Source organism: Myotis davidii, unplaced genomic scaffold, assembly GCF_000327345.1.
Source record: "Myotis davidii unplaced genomic scaffold, ASM32734v1 scaffold108, whole genome shotgun sequence".
In the NCBI taxonomy this organism is placed as follows: domain Eukaryota; kingdom Metazoa; phylum Chordata; class Mammalia; order Chiroptera; family Vespertilionidae; genus Myotis; species Myotis davidii.
In genome coordinates this window covers 2066292-2086141 of record NW_006299260.1, presented here as the reverse complement: position 1 = coordinate 2086141, position 19850 = coordinate 2066292, and the positions used below count along the sequence as shown (strand labels likewise).

Here is a 19850-nt window from a genome sequence, read left to right as displayed (position 1 = left end):
AAACCTTTAGTCTGATCTGTGGAATTTTTTTTAATAGGGCATCGCTGGGACTGATGTAGCTAAAGAAGCATCTGATATCATTCTCACAGATGACAACTTTACAAGCATTGTTAAAGCAGTTATGTGGGGACGAAATGTCTATGACAGCATCTCAAAATTCCTTCAGTTCCAGCTTACTGTTAATGTCGTAGCAGTGATTGTTGCTTTCACAGGCGCCTGTATTACTCAAGTAGGTGGACAATTTGTTCATTAAAGCTTGCTTATTTTAAAGCAAATATGTGTATAACATGCCTTTAAAAGTACTTGAATATTTAAATAGGTTGAAGCTTAATATTTTAGGTTAATGACTATAAAAGTGCAATCCAGCTCTGTTCTATAAGTTTTTAAATACAAAATGCTTCCTGAGAATTGCTAAGTTCCTGAATAGTTGTGAATGTCTATCAGGAAATCTGTCTTTTCTAGGATTCGCCACTTAAAGCTGTGCAGATGTTGTGGGTAAACCTCATAATGGATACGCTCGCTTCCCTGGCTCTGGCAACTGAACCCCCCACTGAATCTCTCCTGCTTCGGAAACCTTATGGTAGAAATAAACCTCTCATCTCACGCACGATGATGAAGAACATTTTGGGTCATGCATTCTATCAACTGGTAGTAGTCTTTACACTCTTGTTTGCTGGTAAGAATTCAATGCCTGATAAAGCTTCAGTTGTTTCTAAGCTAATATTTCAGATGATTATTTGTTGCCAGTTTTTCAAGAACATAAGTTGTGCTCTCTTTGACTCCTCATTTACCTTTAATTTCTCCTCTTTATCAGTGTATGCTTAGTACATTGGCGGGGGGAAGACAAGGGAGCAGTATGCGAGATAGTGGGGCGGGAGTAAAAGGAGTCCTGATTGCTTGTCCTGACTCTGCCACTAACTTAGGTAGGTGATCTGTCATATGTCATAATAGTTTTGGGACCTTCAGTTTGTTCATCTATAAAACACGAGAGAGAATTAGATAGTCCCAGATCCCTTCCAACTCTTTTCTATGCTGTCATTTGGGCATCAAATAAAGATCTGGCTAGGTTTTATTGTTGCATATCTCCTTGAAAATGTTAAATGATTTTGTATGACAATTACAAAACAATAATCTTTCATTCTTTCAGGAGAAAAGTTTTTTGATATTGATAGTGGAAGAAATGCTCCTTTGCATGCACCTCCTTCGGAACATTACACTATTGTTTTTAATACATTTGTGCTGATGCAACTTTTCAACGAAATAAATGCCCGGAAAATTCATGGTGAAAGAAATGTGTTTGAAGGAATCTTTAATAATATCATCTTCTGCACAATTGTTTTAGGCACTTTTGTGGTACAGGTGGGTAATTGGAAAAGATAGTTTCAAATTTGATTATTATGTGGGAGATATTAGGTAAACAGGCGGCTTATTCCAGAAATTACTTGACTATAATGTGTGGGGCTTCTGTGTATTGCTTTGATGACATTTAAAAAGTTTTAAATATCATAACTCAAGTGAAAAATTGCCCTTTCCTGAAATTCTACATATGAGAAGAGAATGTTAATTTAAGCCAGGGGTCCTCAAACTTTTTAAACGGGGCCAGTTCACTGCCCCTCAGACCGTTGGAAGGCCGGACTATAGTTTAAAAAAAAACTATGAACAAATTCCTATGCACACTGCACATATCTTATTTTGAAATGAAAAAACAAAACGGGAACAAATACAATATTTGTATTTGCATGTGGCCCACGGGCCGTACTTTGAGGGCCCCTGATTTAAGCTAATGCTACTTTAATGCACTATGGGTTCTGTGGTTGTGATATCTCACAGTCTAATTCTGATTGTTTCATTCTATAACATTATTATCAAAACTGTTATTACTTTGATACTATTTAAGGTAAATGTTACAGTTTACTTTTAGGCTTGCTTAATTGCTTCTAGCAAATAATAGCAGTTTATTTCTATAGTTTAAATTATATGTTAAAATAATAAATGGTTTAAAGTGAATGTTTAGATTCCATGGATTATGAATGGCTGGATTCTGAGTTGGACATGTCAACATTTCATTTGGTAATATTGTCAAAACAAGGCAGAAGAGAGAGTGGAGAATGGGGAGTGAGGAGTGCAATTGGGAATGAATAGGAAGGACTGAAAATTTCCCCATTTTTCAGAAATCATTCTAAGGACAAAACTAATGATGACTTTGCATATGGTGATTTTATATCACCATGTATTATAGCTATGTTTTTATATCATCTTGTATTTTGTGGTATTTTTTTGTGTAAATGATTGTATAGTTGGATCTGGGATCAGAACAGGTAAATGAATGGTACGTAATTACACCAGGAAGTCAGTAAATGCAGTAAGATTTCAAATTAAAAAGTGAGCTTTTTATGCATTTTATTCAGCCTATACCTTGTGCACTATGGATATCAAAACGAAAACCCTCAATTATTTCTGTAAAACCTATTTCTGTTAGCTTTCAATTTCTATAAGTTTTAGGAGAGATGATGCCTACTTATTACATCATTTATGAAATATCTTATTTAGATTTTACAAAAATCGTTGTTCATAACATGCTAAAGTTTTAGCATTTACTTGCTACAAAATTAGATTTATTAAAATACAGGAATTACAAAAATTTAACTGCCTATATCTCTGTATCAAGCAAATCCTGACAAAGGTTGATATGCCTAAAATAATTCATGTAAGGTGTCACTCTCTAGTGCTTTATAAACATGCCAGTGCTACTCAGTGTGGTCTGTGGGCCACTTTATTGCAAGTCCACAGTGAGATGAGGAGCATGGGCCAGAATATAAATGAACAGCTTCACTACTCACACTGTGTATTTCAGATGAGAGTTTTGTGGGGTTTTTTTGTGGTGTTGCAGGGAAGGGAACGGTGTTATTTTAATAGTAGTAGCGGCAGCAGCACTGTGCAAATAGGGCATTGATTTAAACTCTAGTGTGTGTTCCTTATCCCTCCTGTCATGGATTAGCACTTTGAATAGCACTTTTGTAGACTGTAAGCTGAGTAGGAAATATGAACCTTAATGTACATAGAATAGCCAGAATCTTGATTGTAGATCTGAGGTACCTAAAGGACTTCACCTTATCATCATATACATACAATAAAAAGCTAATATACAAATTGTACCCTGAACTGGGAGTTCAACCAGGAGGCGGGGCTGGCCAGCCAACCAACCGCCCACAGTCCCTCCCCTGGCTGGCCTGGCCCCATCAGCTTGATCAGGGTGGGACAGCTGGACCCCACCCTTGCACGAATTCGTGCACCGGGCCTCTAGTAAATTATATTTAAGTTAATTTGTCTCTTATTTACCAGCTGATTCTTATTTTTACTTTTTTTTTTTTTGACGGATCATGAAGTACATAATAATCCTTAACTCTTTGTAAATATTTTTAGTTTCTTTTCTACTTGGTAGTAATTGACACAAAACCCAGTGTTTTCAAAGTATGTTCTATGAAACACTAATCTTTTGAGTTGTTCTTATCTCAATAAGGTTAGGAAATATTGCCTGTTCTGCTTACCTCTTAGAGATTCTTAATGCTTATATATCATATGCTTATGAGATGAACACAGGGGTCCATCAGTTCTGGGGTCACAGCAGAGTGCTGCCTCAGTAGTGGTGTGACCTCAACAAGCTATGATTTCTTTTTCTGTGAAATGGGGACATTAATATTAATTAGGTCATGTCAGAGAACTAACTAAAGCATTAAGAGAGATACTGCACTTGAAGCTCTGAGCTTGGTGTTTGCAAGAAAACACTCAAATCTGAGCTGTTCCTTTTCTTTTCTTTTTTTAAATTAACAGTTCAAAGGCTTTGGAAAATCCTTCAGTCAAGAAACCCGTTGAACTTTGTATAATCCAGCACCTTCTAAATTTAGAAGGCAACACCTAATGCTAGATTCCCTTAGCACACATTTAGGAAGTGCTTCAGCACAGTGAAATGCACAATCAGTAGTAGTCCATCTAAGCAGTATATTAAAGAATATGGAAACTTATTTTTAGAAGTAAATTCCACTATTAATTAGACAATTTTATTTCTTTCAACTCTAAAATAAAAGATTATTATTTCTTATGCCACATAACTAAACATATTAATCATTTGTTTCCCCAACATCTTAATATCCTTTTCACTTGCCTCATTATACTAAAAAAAGGGTACTGTTTAAATACTTTTTTAAGTTGAAAAAACACAAAGAAATGTTGAGTTTTTTTCTATGCTCATTTTTATGGTACACAAGAGAAAGTTATTATAGATATCTCTCTTAAAATCCAGGCTAAATTGCCAAATCATTTATAATCAACTGGTTGGGCTACTAAAAAAAAGAACCACAGTTGGGAATCTATTCGTACAAGGATACAAATAACCTTGACTTTCAGACCAGTACATATCACTTGAGTTTGGAATAAAGTTCTGCTACAAAGACTAGATTTCATAGCTCTCAAAAATAAAGTTTAAGAACTGTTAATACCAAAATGATTCTTTTTAATACCAATATTTGGCAACTACTAACTGCCATATCAAAAAGAGGGTGAATAATGTTGCTTAACTCTTAATATTCCTATATACACTGTTTTAGGTTCTTTAAAATAAGTAGGGAAACATAATCACTGTAATAATGAATTTTATTTATGCAGATCATTGGACTTTTTATGAGGGAAAGCAAATTTCTGAGGGTATACCACCTGTGTTAGCACATATTTCATAGAACTTGCAACTTGCTTTTCTTCTAAAGTTGTACTAAATACAGAAGAATGTAGTTTATTGAGATTATATTGAAAATCAGTATAAAGTTATCTTTTTGATCATGAGAATTATTTTTCTTTAATTTTTAGTAAGCATAATTTAAGCAGGAAATAATACCTGCGTTTAAAATTTTGGACAAAGGGATTTTACTTTATTTTATTTGTCTTATATTCAGCTGTGAATATTATACATGTCACCAACAGAATAATGGTTGTTTAGCTTAAATTTTAGAGGACACAAATTTGGGTGATTTTTGAAGTATCTGAGTTGTGAAATGTAAAAGATTTAAATAAACTTACTCTTGATTATTCCTCCAGATAATAATTGTGCAGTTTGGTGGAAAACCTTTCAGTTGTTCAGAACTTTCAATAGAACAGTGGCTATGGTCAGTATTCCTAGGAATGGGAACGTTACTCTGGGGCCAGGTAAAAACATCATCATTTCTTGTTCAAACCTTAAGTGATTTTTTAAAAAAAAATTTCTAGTATGTATTTTCTTTAAGCAGTTCTGTACTTGATTCTAAGTAGTTACCATTCTAGGCCAAAAAGGGCAGTTAGGGATGTGGTCTTTTTAAATCTAACATTTGCTTTAAATTGTCACTTGCTGTTTATTACAATTATGCCTGTATAATAAAACACTATTTAAATTTCTGACATCGTTTTTTAACTTGTTTTTTTGAACAAGTTTTACAACAGTATTATTATAATGCATTTGTTACTGGTTAGGATTCCAATATCTGTATCTTTTGCTCTATGACTTATTTTTGCATTTTAGAATAAATATTTGTACAAAAAATATAAAATATTATGTTCTTTACACTATATAATTTTTTATGTAGCTTAATCCAATATGTAGCATAGGAAAAACCTTGAGCTTCAGTTTATGTAGAGAATATTTCCATAAAAATATTGGTATCTGGAAAAAATGGGCCACAAAATGACATTTTAAATTATTTGAATTGAATGGTTTTAACAGTGTGTATATAAAATACAATGCCTGAAAAATGAGATATACCTCATCTTTATTATAGGCAGCTGACTTGACTATGCAAGTACATGTCATTATTTTTAAAAAAGAAGTGTTAATGGTTTGTATGTTCATTTGAAGCCCGTTACCATTACTATAAAATTAACTGGTAGAGAATCTATACTAACATTTTTATAAATGAAGGTTAACATCATGTTATGGTGTGTAACTTGAGCAAACTAATTTATTGTCATTCTGCAAGACAACTTTGAGGTTTTTGAAGTTAATCTTCTGTCTCACCGTTTTGTTTTTTTTTAATTGTGCTTCTAGGTTCTGAGGTTTCTCTTATTCATTTTGAATACCTCATTAATAGAGATCTTCTTTCAAGTGGTTCCATACGTGGTCCACCTTTCTTTTTTCATTACCATTCTAATTATTGTGTAATGTTCTCTCATAGGCAGAACAGAACCCACAGTCTCACCCCAAATCTGGCTAATTTCAGGAAGAGGAAATTCAGTATAGCATACATACCCAACAGGCATCAGTTACCTTCTTTGGTTGACATTGTCTATGAATTTAAGTGCTATGGTAGAAAGCACTGATTTGGTGCTTAGGCGACCTAGGGTCTTAGTCACTCCATGAGCAAGTCTCCTCCCGGGCTCTGAGCCTGTTTCACCTCTGTGAAATGAGGTGGATGGCCTAGAAATTCCCTAAGCAGTTTTTATTCTGGTTGCACGCTTGTTTCCCCTTGATAAGCCCAACTTCTTTAAGGAATGGCTGCTAACACCTTTAAGTTAATAAATATTTGTTTGTGTTTTTATATCCTTTATGTTTTCTGGGGCATCTGTTCCTGTTTGGTGTCATTATCAGTCAGTGTTAACACAATTTTTTAAATAGTTGCTTTTATAAAAATTAGTGCATTTAATAAACAAAACACTATTTTTAGTTTAACCTTAGAGATTTTTGGAATTTGGGTATGTTTTTTCTCATTGAATTCTTAAAGCACTAATGAAATACCATTTTTTTCATCTATTAAGACTATTTTCCATTTTTATTTTCTGAAATAAATATAACTAATATGAGTTCAAGTAAATACATGTCAAAGAATGGTTTTAAAATTTACCATCATGAATGTCCTAAAGTATGAAAAATTGTAATCAGGTTATTTCCATTCGGGAACACTTTCACCCTTCAGACTTAAATCTTTTGTGCAGATAAGAGAGGAATATTTTTTTGTTTTTAGAAAAAAAGCCTCTGATGGATAGGATCTCATTGCTTCATTGGTGAAGTTAGTTGGTTACGCTTGCACCTTTTCATTCCCTTCATACTAAAGTTGATCAGTTTAATTATACTTGATATGATTTATTTCAAGTTCTTTCCCCTGTGTTGTAGCTTATTTCAACAATTCCAACTAGCCGTTTAAAATTCCTAAAAGAAGCTGGTCATGGAACCCAAAAGGAAGAAATACCTGAGGAGGAGTTAGCAGAGGACGTGGAAGAGATTGATCACGCTGAGAGGGAGTTGCGGCGTGGCCAGATCTTGTGGTTTAGAGGTCTGAACAGAATCCAGACGCAGGTATGGGCCTGGAGAGAGGTAGGAGAGGTGATGGGCATGGGAGCCAGCCAGGGCTTTGGAATTGGGGAGGAGGTTTGAACACTCCTTAACTTCCTTTCTAGCCCTCCCAACCCACAAAACTTACTATTTTGAAAAATAATTCTGTTACCTGGAATGAGTGAAAGTTTTAACTGATCATGAAAGAATGTGTCTATATGCCCCTAAGCTCCTTTTTTCCTAGCTTTCCCCCCCCTTCATCACAAAATACTACTCTTGCCTATTTATCTGCTCTGTAAAAAGTGCCTTTTTTTCTTTACTTTTTATATGTTGATAGATGGAATGGTCCTTTCTCTTGTTCTCTCTCTCTCTTGCTGAGCAAGCTGTCACAATCTCTGATTCCTTGCAGATGGATGTAGTGAATGCTTTCCAGAGTGGAAGTTCCATTCAGGGGGCTCTAAGGCGGCAACCCTCCATCGCCAGCCAGCATCATGATGTAACAAATATTTCTACCCCTACACATGTAGTGTTTTCCTCTTCTACTGCTTCTACTACTGTGGGGTGTGAGTGTGTGTTCCTAAGTGCATGAAATTAACATTTCCTACTTCACACACCTAACGTTTCTCATTTTCTCCTTAATGTTTAAATTCATGTTCAGGCTTTTCATAAAGCTTTCTTTGCGTAAAGTGGATTGAGACCTCAAAGTGTTGTCATTGTTGTTTTATTTTTTTAGAGGGCTAGATAACAGGTGGAACAATTGCAACCAAAGATTAGATATCAAATCTGTGAGCTTGTCTCTATGCTAACTCCGATCTTTAATATGGGGAATAAAATTGTAGCTTAGAATTTGTGAAACTACTATAAATTTTTGAGTATATGCCTTTAAACATGTTTATATTGCATGGTGCCCCAGAAGCATGTGATTGTAAGCTGACCTAACAGAACCAAGAAACTGTGTTTTTAAAGCTAAAAATGAATTTAGCATTTTGACTTTTATCTTATTGAGGTTGGAAAGTATGAAGAAAAGTTCTCAGCATATATGCATTGTTTGCCTTCTTAGCCTAGTCTTTGCGGCCTTGTTTTGGATTTTTTTTCCCCTTGGCGTAAGGGGCTCTGTGTAAGCTTCATAGTTGTATGGTATTTACCTTTTCCTTTCATTTGTGTAATCCATGTAATTTAAAATTGTATCCTAGATAAGAAATAATCTTTTATTTTAAGTTTTCCAAAGAAGTAGGGGAAATGTACTATTAATTATTTCATGTCATACTTTCCATTAACTGACTAGAATAACAGGTTTTTAGTAAATGGCAAACTCCCCAAAAGTCTATATTGTTCTTATTGTGAATTAGGGACTTGATTTTGTGGTAGATTCTCTATTGGAGACACTAAAGATATAAGCCTACGTACCCCTCACCCCCACACCCAAAGTCAGCTGAGGTACCTAAGGTTAATCTTCTTTTGGGGAGAGACCTGTCTTTGTTATTTGGTCTTTAGCCAGTTAAGGACCAGAGGAACCTTGGAAAGCTAGAGAGAGGATGAGTTGATGGAGAAAACAATGCTGTTCTACAGAGGACTGTTTATTCAGTGCCTTTTTGTTCACTGTTTGCTTAAGTAATTTTCATTTGTTATTTTTGACAGTGTTGTAAAACAGGCAGAACAGGAACTATTCCCAGTTGTACTGTGAGAACTGACTTGGAGCTGAAATGACTTGTTCATGGCTAATAAGCAGAGGCAGCATGATGTAGAGCACAGAGCAGGCGAGTGCTCTAAGGACAAACTGCACTGTGACATTGGACAGGGCACTAAAGTTACAGACAAGGACAGACAGGAATCTTTCTTTCAAAAACTACTCTGAGCCCAGCCGATGTGGCTCAGTTGGTTGGGCATTGTTCTGTGCACCAGATTGCCGGTTGGATTCCTGGCCAGGGCACATGCCCAGGTTGCCAGCTCGATGCCCGGTAGGGGGCATACAGGAGGCAACCCGATTGGTGTTGCGCTCTTACATCAATGTTTCTCTCTTCTCCCTTCCTCTCTCTCTAAAGATCAATAAACTATTCTTAAAACAAGCCACAAACAAAAAAGCCTACCCTGGACTACCTACCTGAAAGACATGGTATATGTAAATGGCCTGACCTTATGCCTGGGACAGTTGCATCCCTCCCTCTGTATATCTGTGGATTTTACATGATTCCTGGCTCTGGAGGGCTTATTACAACTCATCTCTTCATCTACCACTAGTGTTTCATGTGCAGAAGGCCTACCATATGCCAGGGTTATTCTAGAACCTTGAGACATTACAGTCTGGTAAGCAAAACAAACTAGTTGAAAATTACTACGTGGTAATAGAACACAGAATATTATTATAGGGTCCTTATCATAACCTGGGAAGTCAGGAAAATTTACTTGAAGAAAATGACTTCTGAGCTGATTCTTGATAAAATTTGCTCAGCTGGGGAAAGCAGGCCTCAGTGACATAGTTTGGTACTAAGAGAGTAACGAGATGTAAGGAGTAATGAGGCTGGAATAGATGGTAAGGATCTGTTTATATCCTGTAAAAAGGATCCGAAATGAGACTCTATCCTGAGTCTCCCTGCACTCAAAATTTTAAATTTGAAAAATTTCAAATGGACAAGTTGAAAGATAAATAATAATTTTATCTGGATTTACCGCTTAATATTTCATGACACCTGCTTTATCTATATATTAATGTATACTTTTTCTTGAGCCATTTGAAAGTGGCAAATATCATGACATTTCATCTCTGAATATTTAATTCAGTGTATACCTGTTAAGAATAAGAAGCCTCTTATATAAATTGCCCCCCAAATGTCCTTAATGTCTTTTTTGAAACAGGATTCAAGAAAAGATCATCGACAATATTCTCCCTGTCTCTTTTCATCTAGGTCCATTTTTTCTACCTTTATTTTTCAGCACATTTACTTCTTTGAAGAATCCAAGTCAATTGTCTTGTAAGGTATCCTACATTCTAAATTTGTTTCCTCATGATTAGCTTCCTGTTAAACTTTCCTGACAAGTTTGCATGCCTGGGTGGCATGTATTCTATTTCTTTTTATATTAGCAAAATTTTAAGTTATTGACTTTTTATTTGTAGGGGTATCACATGACCTTAGGTATACTATATTTAATACATTTCTCTGTGTAATTGTGTTCCGGCCTTATATTAAATAATCAGATCAGTCACCAACTTTGTTTTAAGACATACTCATCCACACCTGCCCAGGCTCTTTTCTGATGCATAAATATGCCTGGGATTTCTGAATTGCTGGGTTCGTGTGACCAAAATGATAGAGATATTGAGGGCAAGTGTGTAGTTGTTGCTTCATCAGGGTTTGAGATGTTTACTTCTTTATTCTGTATTCTGTGTTATTGGAACATAAGGAGGTATTGAGGGTGGCTGTATATTCTTGTTCAGGAGGTTATCATTGTATACTACCAGTTGCAGTAATTATATTGCTGTTACTATAAATGCCTTTTAACCTTCCTGGTGAAGCCTTGTGTTAGGTGGTAGTACAGAACATCAGCTAATATATAGAATTAATTATTAGTGTTAATATGTGTAATGAAAGGTTTGATTACCTCACTGTGTTCCTGCCCTAATATAGAGTAGTCTTAGAACTGTCTGTGGATGTCAAACTTCTTAGACTGTTATTTGGAATCTTTGCTTTGCTACATGGACGAAATAATCCGTTTCAACTTTGTCATATCCTACACTTGAAACATCTCTGGGGAGATCATCTTTTTCCCTCTGTTATTAGTCAGTTTTACCCCTAAAGATCTCAAGAGAAAACATTCCATAGTTTGTCTTTATTTATAAAGTATATCATTCTAATATTGGTCTCTACCATTAGTAAATTCTTTTACTGAATTAATAGTTAAGCCTTCCTAGAAAGGAGAAATTGAGAGAAAGTCTGGTCTTCTAGGTGAAGGGTTGGTAAACTATAGCCTGTGAACCAACTGTGGCCTGTGGTTTGTTTTTGAAAATAAATTCTCGTTGGAACAGAGTCATGCCCAGTCATTTAAGTAGCGTCTGTAGTAGTTTTTGCACTTCACTGGCAGAGTTCAGGGATTGCATCAGAGACCATATGGCTCACAAAAGCTATATTTACTCTCTGGTTTTTTTACAGAAAATGTTTGCCAACCTCTATTCCAGATAAGTAAAACATCACACAAGATGGTCTTACTTTGAGAAAATTTGATGTGAAAATACCCAACTTTGGAAAACAACCTAGAATTTTCTTTCTTGTTGCATAGTATCTTTTATTTTACCATTGCTGTTCTTTGTTAGTGCACACAGTAAAAGTAATGATGAATATAAATTTCAGAAATGGGCAATCTGTTGCAGAAGATAAGATATATCAGCTAGTGACTAAAATGGTCTCAAATTTTAGAGCTAACCATGTACGTCATGTTTTAGGCAGTAATATTGTTATTATGTTCTGCTGTCAAAAGTTAGGACTATATTTAGTAAAATTGGTGGTTTAGCAGGGTATATGGTTTTGTTTTGCTTTATTAAATTTAATGTATGTGATGTAAACTGATAGTCATTTTCAGTTTCTTAAAATTACTTTGTGATTATGGTAATCACTGATTTTTTTTGTTTGCCATATGCTTCGTGCAATGTTTTCCTCTGAATTCACCCTTTAAAATATGTTTTACATAGGAATTATTGGATTTGTCTTAATTTTAATAATTTTAGGAGTTATAATCATGTTTTGCATCAGAGGTCTCAATACATATTAAAGGAATTGTTAAAAGACTGGATAAAATAAACAATAAGGCTTGGATTGTCAAGAATGCTAATTAAGGTTATTTCTTATTTTTCTGCTTAAACTGAATTCATTATAGTAGTAAAATAGTTCCCTACTTACTTAAGGTATTGTGCACACAGTTGTGCTTTTTAGTTACTCAGAATTACTGTACTGTGAAAATTGTACATTGAGAAGGTAATAGAAATCACAGCGAGTGTAGATTAGCTTTTTATGTTCTTCATGAGTAGAAAGTGCTTTATTTATGTTCTTCATGAGTAGAAAGTAAAATAAATCTGCTTCAATGACTCCTGAGAAATCTAGATTTTATTAGTTGTGTATGTATCTAATGTGAGAACTGTTCTTTGAAATGGCCTTGCTCTGGAGGATTCTGAGCTGTCCTTTATATGTCATGTCATCATGTGGCCAACTAGTGAAGTCAGAGGAAGACAGCATTAACCTTAACCTTAGAAAGTGTTTTATTCTAGTGAAGTTAGCTGTAATGTTAATGTCCACGTGTTCTCTTACTCAGTTCCAAAGAACCTGTAATTGGGAGTCCAGGAAACTTGATTCCAAGACATTTTGATACTAATTAGGAGTAATGTGACAGGTCGACCACCCGCCCTGGATGCTGTTTCACCATTTATAAAGTGGTTAAGAGAAAGTATTCGAGTAACCTTTCAACCCCTGATGTTCTCAGATAATGTAGTAAATTCTTTCAGAAAGAAACTTTTCTTAAAAATTGAAAAATTTTGGTAAAAAAGAATGAAATCTTACCTGCCACGGATTGTGTATGTGATTATGTGTGCGCACACACTGACTGCTCTTTAGACTGCCCATCCTAGAGCTTTGCTGACTCCCACATCACCAACTTAACTCAAGCCTTTCTCCTGAGCTCCAGCTTTCTTCACTTGGATGTTCTGCAGCCCCTCAAATTTAACATGTTCCATAAATTGATTTATTTCCCCCTTGATTCTTCACTATTCCCCTCTACCCACACTGGTCAAAACAAAACAGAAAACTTAACTATTTCTCTAGCTCTATTAGCAGCATTGTCAGCAACCAAGTCAAGGAAGTAACAACTCTAGGGTCCTCATGGACAGCTCTCATCACCCACCCAGGTTTGCTGGCTGATCCCCCAATGTGTGTTCTCTGAGCCTACTGAGCACTGACACCAACAGATATTTTCATTTTTTTGAGGAGGTTATCTTTTTGCTTTTTTAACTGCATAGTTTATTATTAGGACGATCGGGATACTTGTTAAATGTGTGTGTGTGTGTGTGTGTGTGTGTGTGTGTGTGTGTGTGTGTATGAATTGTAAAATTTGCAAGATTTCACATTAAAAAACAATTAAATGAATGATTATAATGGTATATTTAGTAAGCATTGTTTTCACACCATATGTAAAACACTATGTCTTAGTAAATGGGGAACAGCAGTAAAGGAAATGGAAAATTTATTTGCTGGTAATAGTCTGCTAAGTGAAGGGACTAAAGTATAAACACAAGGATAGGACAGAATTATAAATTAGCATATGATAAAGTAGCACCACAAGTAGAGTAGGTGATTGCAGCTCAAAGTGTGAATTATGGACAAAGAGATTCAACTGTATCTGAGAGCTTCTTAGAAATGCAGGTTCTTCCCCCCCGCCCCAGTCAGAATCTGCTTTTTTTTTTTTAATATATTTTATTGATTTTTTACAGAGAGGAAGGGAGAGAGATAGAGAGTTAGAAACATCGATGAGAGAGAAACATCGATCAGCTGCCTCCTGCACATCCCCCACTGGGGAAGTGCCCGCAACCCAGGTACATGCCCCTGACCGGAATCAAACCTGGGACCTTTCAGTCCGCAGACCGACGCTCTATCCACTGAGTCAAACCGGTTTCGGCCAGAATCTGCATTTTAACAAGAACCCAGGTGCTTCCTGTGCACATTAAAGTGTGAGAAGCCCTGATGTTGATATTTGGGAGCTGACACTGTTCTGAGTGTGTATATGTACAAACTAATTTAATCTCCCATAGCAACCCCATAAGGTTGATGCTGCTGTTATTTCCCATTTTATAGTTGAGGAAATCACTTAGCTCGTAAGTGGCAGAGCTGGAATTCACACTCAAGCATTTCACCTCTGTCTTCCTATGTCAACTATGCTATTCTCTTTTTCTCTGTATAAAGGGCTGAGTGAACAAGTTGTAACGCAGCCCCCACACAGGACCTAGTAAATCAGGCAAGACAACTTTGAGAGATGAGGTTTTAATCAGAACTGAGCATATGTTGTTGCAAATGTCAGGATTCCTTGCTTTTTAAGGCTGCATCATCTTCCATTGTATAAATGCACTACATTTCCTTTATCCATTCACCTATCAATGGACATGTAAAGTTGTTTCCATGCGCTAACTATTGTGAGTAATGCAGCAGGCAACATAGGAGTGCAGGTATATCTTCAAGATTCTGATTTTCATTCCTTTGGATAAATTCTCAGAAGTAGAATCTAAAATAGTCAATTTCATAGAAGCAGAGAGTAGAATGGTGGTTCCCAGAAAATAGGGGGAAGTGGGGAGAAGTTAGTCAAGGGGTAACAAGTTTGAGTTATACAAGATGAGTAAGTTACGGAGATCGAATGTACAGGATGGTGACTATAGTATACTGTATAATTGAACTTTCTCAGAGGGTAGAAGTCTAACTTCTTACTACACACACACACATGGTAACTGAGGTGATGGATATGTTAAAATATTTATGAAAAAATACATTCAAATGTCTGTCTGAAATTTATTAATTTTATTATTATTTTGAGATTATTTTGGTGACTACTTTTTTTTATCTGGAATGTCAATGTTGGTTACTTCTCTTATGAGTAAGTGATGTCTTCATTAAACAGGATTCATTAGATTGATATATAGTAGATGTTCAACTATTTCAATTTTATCCACTTTTTGAAAGTCTGCATGACAGTGGGTTAATGAATGAAACCTAATGTCAGTTTGTGTGGTGATATTTCTGTCTTCTCCTTGGAAATTATTTCACACAAAAATCCCAGAGAGTGTCTTTCTGTTTTTGTTTTAAGTCAGTTTTTTCTAGTGAGTTAAAATATATAAATTGATTTAAGTTTTAACCTATTGTAGAGAAAAACACTTCATAGAAAAATGGCATATACTCAAATATTTATAGCTGTTTAATGGCATTTTATAGATATTTGTTTGGGCTTTGTCTTTATTTTTATTTTACACCCCATGGGAATAGTGGGGTAGATGTGAGTTCATTGTGGCATTCAGCTTATATTTGCTTGGCTTTTTCATAGTTGGTGGCACCCTAATTCCTAGCATGATAAATAATAACCCTCTGTGCTTGACTTCGTTTAACTTATTTAAATTGTTTTCAAATTTACTTTTTTTTTAAATCAGCTAAAGCTTGTGTATGGTTAAGTTTTTGTTTTGTTTGTTTATTGTTCAATTTTGTTTTCTTAGGGGAAAAAATCCTATAAAATGGCTATTAAATTTTAGCCAGTGACAATGAGATTTTCTTAATATTACTTCAAATTCTTATCTCTTAATTCTTAGAGTATGTGGTTTTGTTGTTTTGTAGTGTCCTACTAAAATATTCATTTTTTTACAGTGTATTGCAAGTTCCACTGCATTACATGCAAATATGATTCACTCATAACTAGCTGTTTGTGGATTCAAACTCATAAATGCACTACCTTTTGGTTAAGCTAATAGCGTACTGACATTTTTCTGTTTCCTGGTATTTACAGATTCGAGTGGTGAATGCATTTCGTAGTTCTTTATATGAAGGGTTAGAAAAACCGGAGTCAAGAAGTTCGATTCACAACTTTATGACACATCCTGAGTTTAGGATAGAAGATTCAGAGCCTCATATCCCCCTTATTGATGACACTGATGCTGAAGATGATGCTCCTACAAAACGTAACTCCAGTCCTCCACCCTCTCCCAACAAAAATAACAATGCTGTTGACAGCGGGATTTACCTTACAATAGAAATGAACAAGTCTGCTACCTCTTCATCCCCAGGAAGCCCACTACATAGTTTGGAAACATCACTCTGATTGTAAGCTGAATGTTAACACACTAGCTGCATTGTAAAGAAACAAATTGAAACTGGGTCTTTTCACATATTGTGACGGACAAGATAGTATTCTTGTCTTTGGACTTCAACAGAAGACACACTTGTACGAATGTAGATTTATTTTTTTAAAAAAACGCAAAGCTTTCTGCCAGACTGAGGGTGCTTTTTGGGGGGTGGGAGAAATGAACTGACAGATGAACAGTAACTCAGCATAAGTGGACCTGTGGATCATCGGTAGTACTAAGAATGGTCCTGAACAGTATGTTAGCAGAGCTTTAGTTTATCTCAACCCTGGATGGGAGAGAGGGAGGAGTAAAGCTGGGCAGGCAAAGAGCCCTGGATCATAGAATTGATACTTTAATTTCTGCTGTTGGCTGTTAATAAATTGGATTATTTATGTTTATAAATGATACAGATCTGTTTACAAGGTTTGTAGATACTTTTTTTGTTCCTGTTCATAGATGGGAAGCTTCCTTATCACTGATGCAGAGAAAAATTAGTCCTTCAAATACTGCTCTATTTTCAGGAAAAATTAAAAAAGGGTGTTTCTATTGAAACTGTACTAAATTTTTGCCTACAATTTACCTTGTTAAATATTGTAGATAAATTGCTAATACTAATAGCCAAATAGATAACACTAATGCTTTGTTTAAAAAAACAAACAAAAAAAACAACAAAACAAAACAAAAAAAAACATGAGCAGTGGTGTTCTGATAAAGTTATGGCATCTGTTCTAATTAGTTTCTTAAATACATTTACTACTTAATGGTTTTGAAACAACTGTTTAATTTTTAAAATTTTTGAAAACTTGCTAATAACCTTTTTGTTCAGAATTTGGTAGATTGTTTAATGTGGGACATGAACTGCATAATGAAAGATGCTTGAAATGCTCTTGTTGTTTCAGGCAAATCAAAGTAAATCAAGCTCTCAGACCACAGGAGAACCTTAGTCCTTTATGTTTTTGTCTAAACATGTTAGTTCAGTGATGTCTTGGTGAACTGTGAGTGAACTGTATTGATTTTTCTAATAAATCCTTAGAAACCTTCATACAGCATGAGGGCTGTTGGCATTTTGAAAAAGGTTAATAAGTAGAAGCATACATGTTTTCCTTTTGTTTTTGAAACTTGTTTGTAAACATAAATAAATCTCCCTTTTATTAAATAAATTCACGGCAATGTTTTTTTAAAAGGCATTTCAGCTTCTTTACTCAATTCTGCATTTATGGTGCAACAGTCTGTTCTTTTTAGCCACAATTGGAATAAGTTTCAAGGTGATAACAGCCCTATGAAGTACTGCTTAAATTCCTAGGTGATAATCTAGTGAACCAGATTAAGAAAATTATCGCAATTTCACCACTCAACATATTCTTCATTGAGTTTAGTTTGTCTAAAATAGTCTCACTGTTTTTTTGACCACAATTGTCTCTGATACATTATTTTAATTCTTAAGTGGCCAAATAACAACTTAGGTAAAATGAGATTATATGAAAAGATGAAAAAGGTCATATAGATATAATAATTAACCATATGCTGGAATGCCCATTTCTAAGCCAATTCGATTCTTTGTCTTTTCTTTCTTTTGTCTACTTTCTCCCCTTTTTTGCCTCTGTCTTTAACCTTTTAGGAACTGGCATTGTGTTAGGGCCCAGATTTCACCAGATATACAATCCTCAGGCTGACATAAAGTTTACGCGAGGACTACTACAACATCTGACCCAGCAAAGAAACATTTAGTTGATGGTGCTTGATATTTTTGGTGGGTGGGGGAAAATCTTTTTTTCTCCATCAATCCTTTGCAGTAATCCTCTGCAAGTCTTAGAAACACATTGGCTCTGTCAGCATTTGTAATTGTACATTTATTCATCAGGTATTTATGCAAATTATACTGTAAAAAGAGATAGCATGATATGCTGGAAAGCATACCAGGCTAGGTGTCAAGACCTGGTTTCTAGTATCAGTTTTGCCTTTAACGTGCTGCATGACCCTGGGAAAGTCATTAATCCTAAAGGAGGGTGGTGGACTAGACTAACTCGAAGAACCCTTTCTACTCTAAATATTGACCCTATCAACTAGAAAAGTCTATAAGGCATAGGGAATAGAGAAAAGGGAGATATTTTCAGTTTTCTCTTTAATTTTGGTTATGCTTAAATATGAATGTATTTACCAAAAGATTTAGAAGTGCATGTGCTTTGGAGGATTTGTATTGAGCTTTTACAGTATTCATTTTTCAACTCAAGGCAATGGCTTTTTACACCAACTCTAATCCATAAACGGGTCTTATGACATCCATGAAGTAGTAGCAAGACATACTTAGTGTGTATTTCTCTCTTTGAGACACTGTAATTTCTACCAGAAATTTCCAGAGCATTATGTAAGTAGAAAAAAAATGCAAGCAAGCTGTTAAAGATCTTGGATCCCATTATATATGTATAGCTGAAATCAGCATCTGTAATTCAATCACTTTTTCTCTTTTATCCTCTAACCAAAAAATTGTTTAATTTTGCATCCCAAATGTTTTTAATCTTTGTATATTTTTTAAAAATCCTTTCTCCTCATCATTGCCTTTTTTGTGGTTGTAAATAGACTTAACTTGCACTTTGAAGATGAGTTACTCCTTGTCATCTTACAAATATGTGATATGGTAATTTTCATAACAGATGTCAGTTTTGAACCAAGAAATGGTGATTTGTTTATAAGAAAAAAAAACTGGCTTCATTTCTGTGAAACTGCTCTTTGAAAATTTCTTTTTACACGTGTAAGCCAACTGAGATACCATGATGGTGTTGATTTCTTTTAATGATGCTTACCATCTATTTTAGCCACTGAGCCTTTTATTATTTGTCTATTTGTAAAGTTTATTTGTCTTAACTCATTTAATAAATATACTGTTTATCTGTTTCTGAATGGGGACTGAACTTTTTGGATATTTAAATTGATCGGAACATATTTTAGAATTACTTTTTTCTACTTGAAATTTTTACAATTTGACTGATGAAAATTCTGTAATGTACTTGAAATGTTATGGTTGTGTTACAGTGAATCAGTGTCCCAGTACGCATGATCTTGCCCTTAGAATAAAAATGGGTATATTGTTCTTACTCTCCTATCATCATCTTTAATCCTTGTGGCACAGTAGGTCATTTCTGCAGTCCATGAAGTGGAATGTTTGGTTTATAAAAGTTGAGTTTTTCACATTAACCATAGAGCTTAATTATTTGTTAAATAATGCAGACTTGTCAATACCAATAACCTGAACGCTATGGTAACAAAATTAATTGAATTTCCCTCATTTGGCTTTTGTAATAAATTATTAACATAAATTAGCAACTTTGTTAAAATAACTGAGTGAACTTTAAATGATTATGAATACCATATTTTTCTATTAGTAAATTATTGAGTATATATAAATACCATATTTAGGACATGAGATTTTTTTACTTTTCAAATTAGGTTTTATATATGTATTATGTATTACATTTGAATTTTGAATTAAGTTCCCTTTGTAAAATTAACTGAACAAGAAAGGGGAGTTACTATAAGTCTTTGTTGACATTTTTCCTTCCCTGTGTTTTTAGAGCAGCCATGTGATATTGCAGCTGCCTTTTCCCACTTAATGTATGCATCTGAGACTATGATGCCCAAACCCCATAACAACCTTTATCTTTTCAATTCTAGTGGTACACTAATTTGTAGAGCCCAAAAGGGTACTTTTAT

The 19850-nt window shown here is 34.9% G+C and overlaps 1 protein-coding gene across 4 annotated transcripts in view; it reads left to right on the top strand.

Annotated features, from left to right (window-relative positions):
- ATP2B1 (ATPase, Ca++ transporting, plasma membrane 1) overlaps positions 1–19040 on the top strand; it is a 63118-nt gene extending 44078 nt beyond the window's left edge. Inside the window, exons 15-21 of one of the 4 annotated variants that reach the window (XM_006774747.2) lie at positions 38–229; positions 463–676; positions 1148–1359; positions 5089–5196; positions 7130–7312; positions 7698–7851; positions 15806–19040. In XM_006774747.2, the coding sequence (XP_006774810.1) occupies positions 38–229; positions 463–676; positions 1148–1359; positions 5089–5196; positions 7130–7312; positions 7698–7851; positions 15806–15831 (1089 nt within the window). In that variant the 3' untranslated portion in view covers positions 15832–19040. The remainder of the gene's footprint in view (positions 1–37; positions 230–462; positions 677–1147; positions 1360–5088; positions 5197–7129; positions 7313–7697; positions 7852–15805) is intronic. The other 3 variants (XM_006774745.2, XM_006774748.2, XM_006774746.2) reach the window with 3 other exon arrangements.
- The last annotated feature ends 810 nt before the right edge of the window (positions 19041–19850 follow it).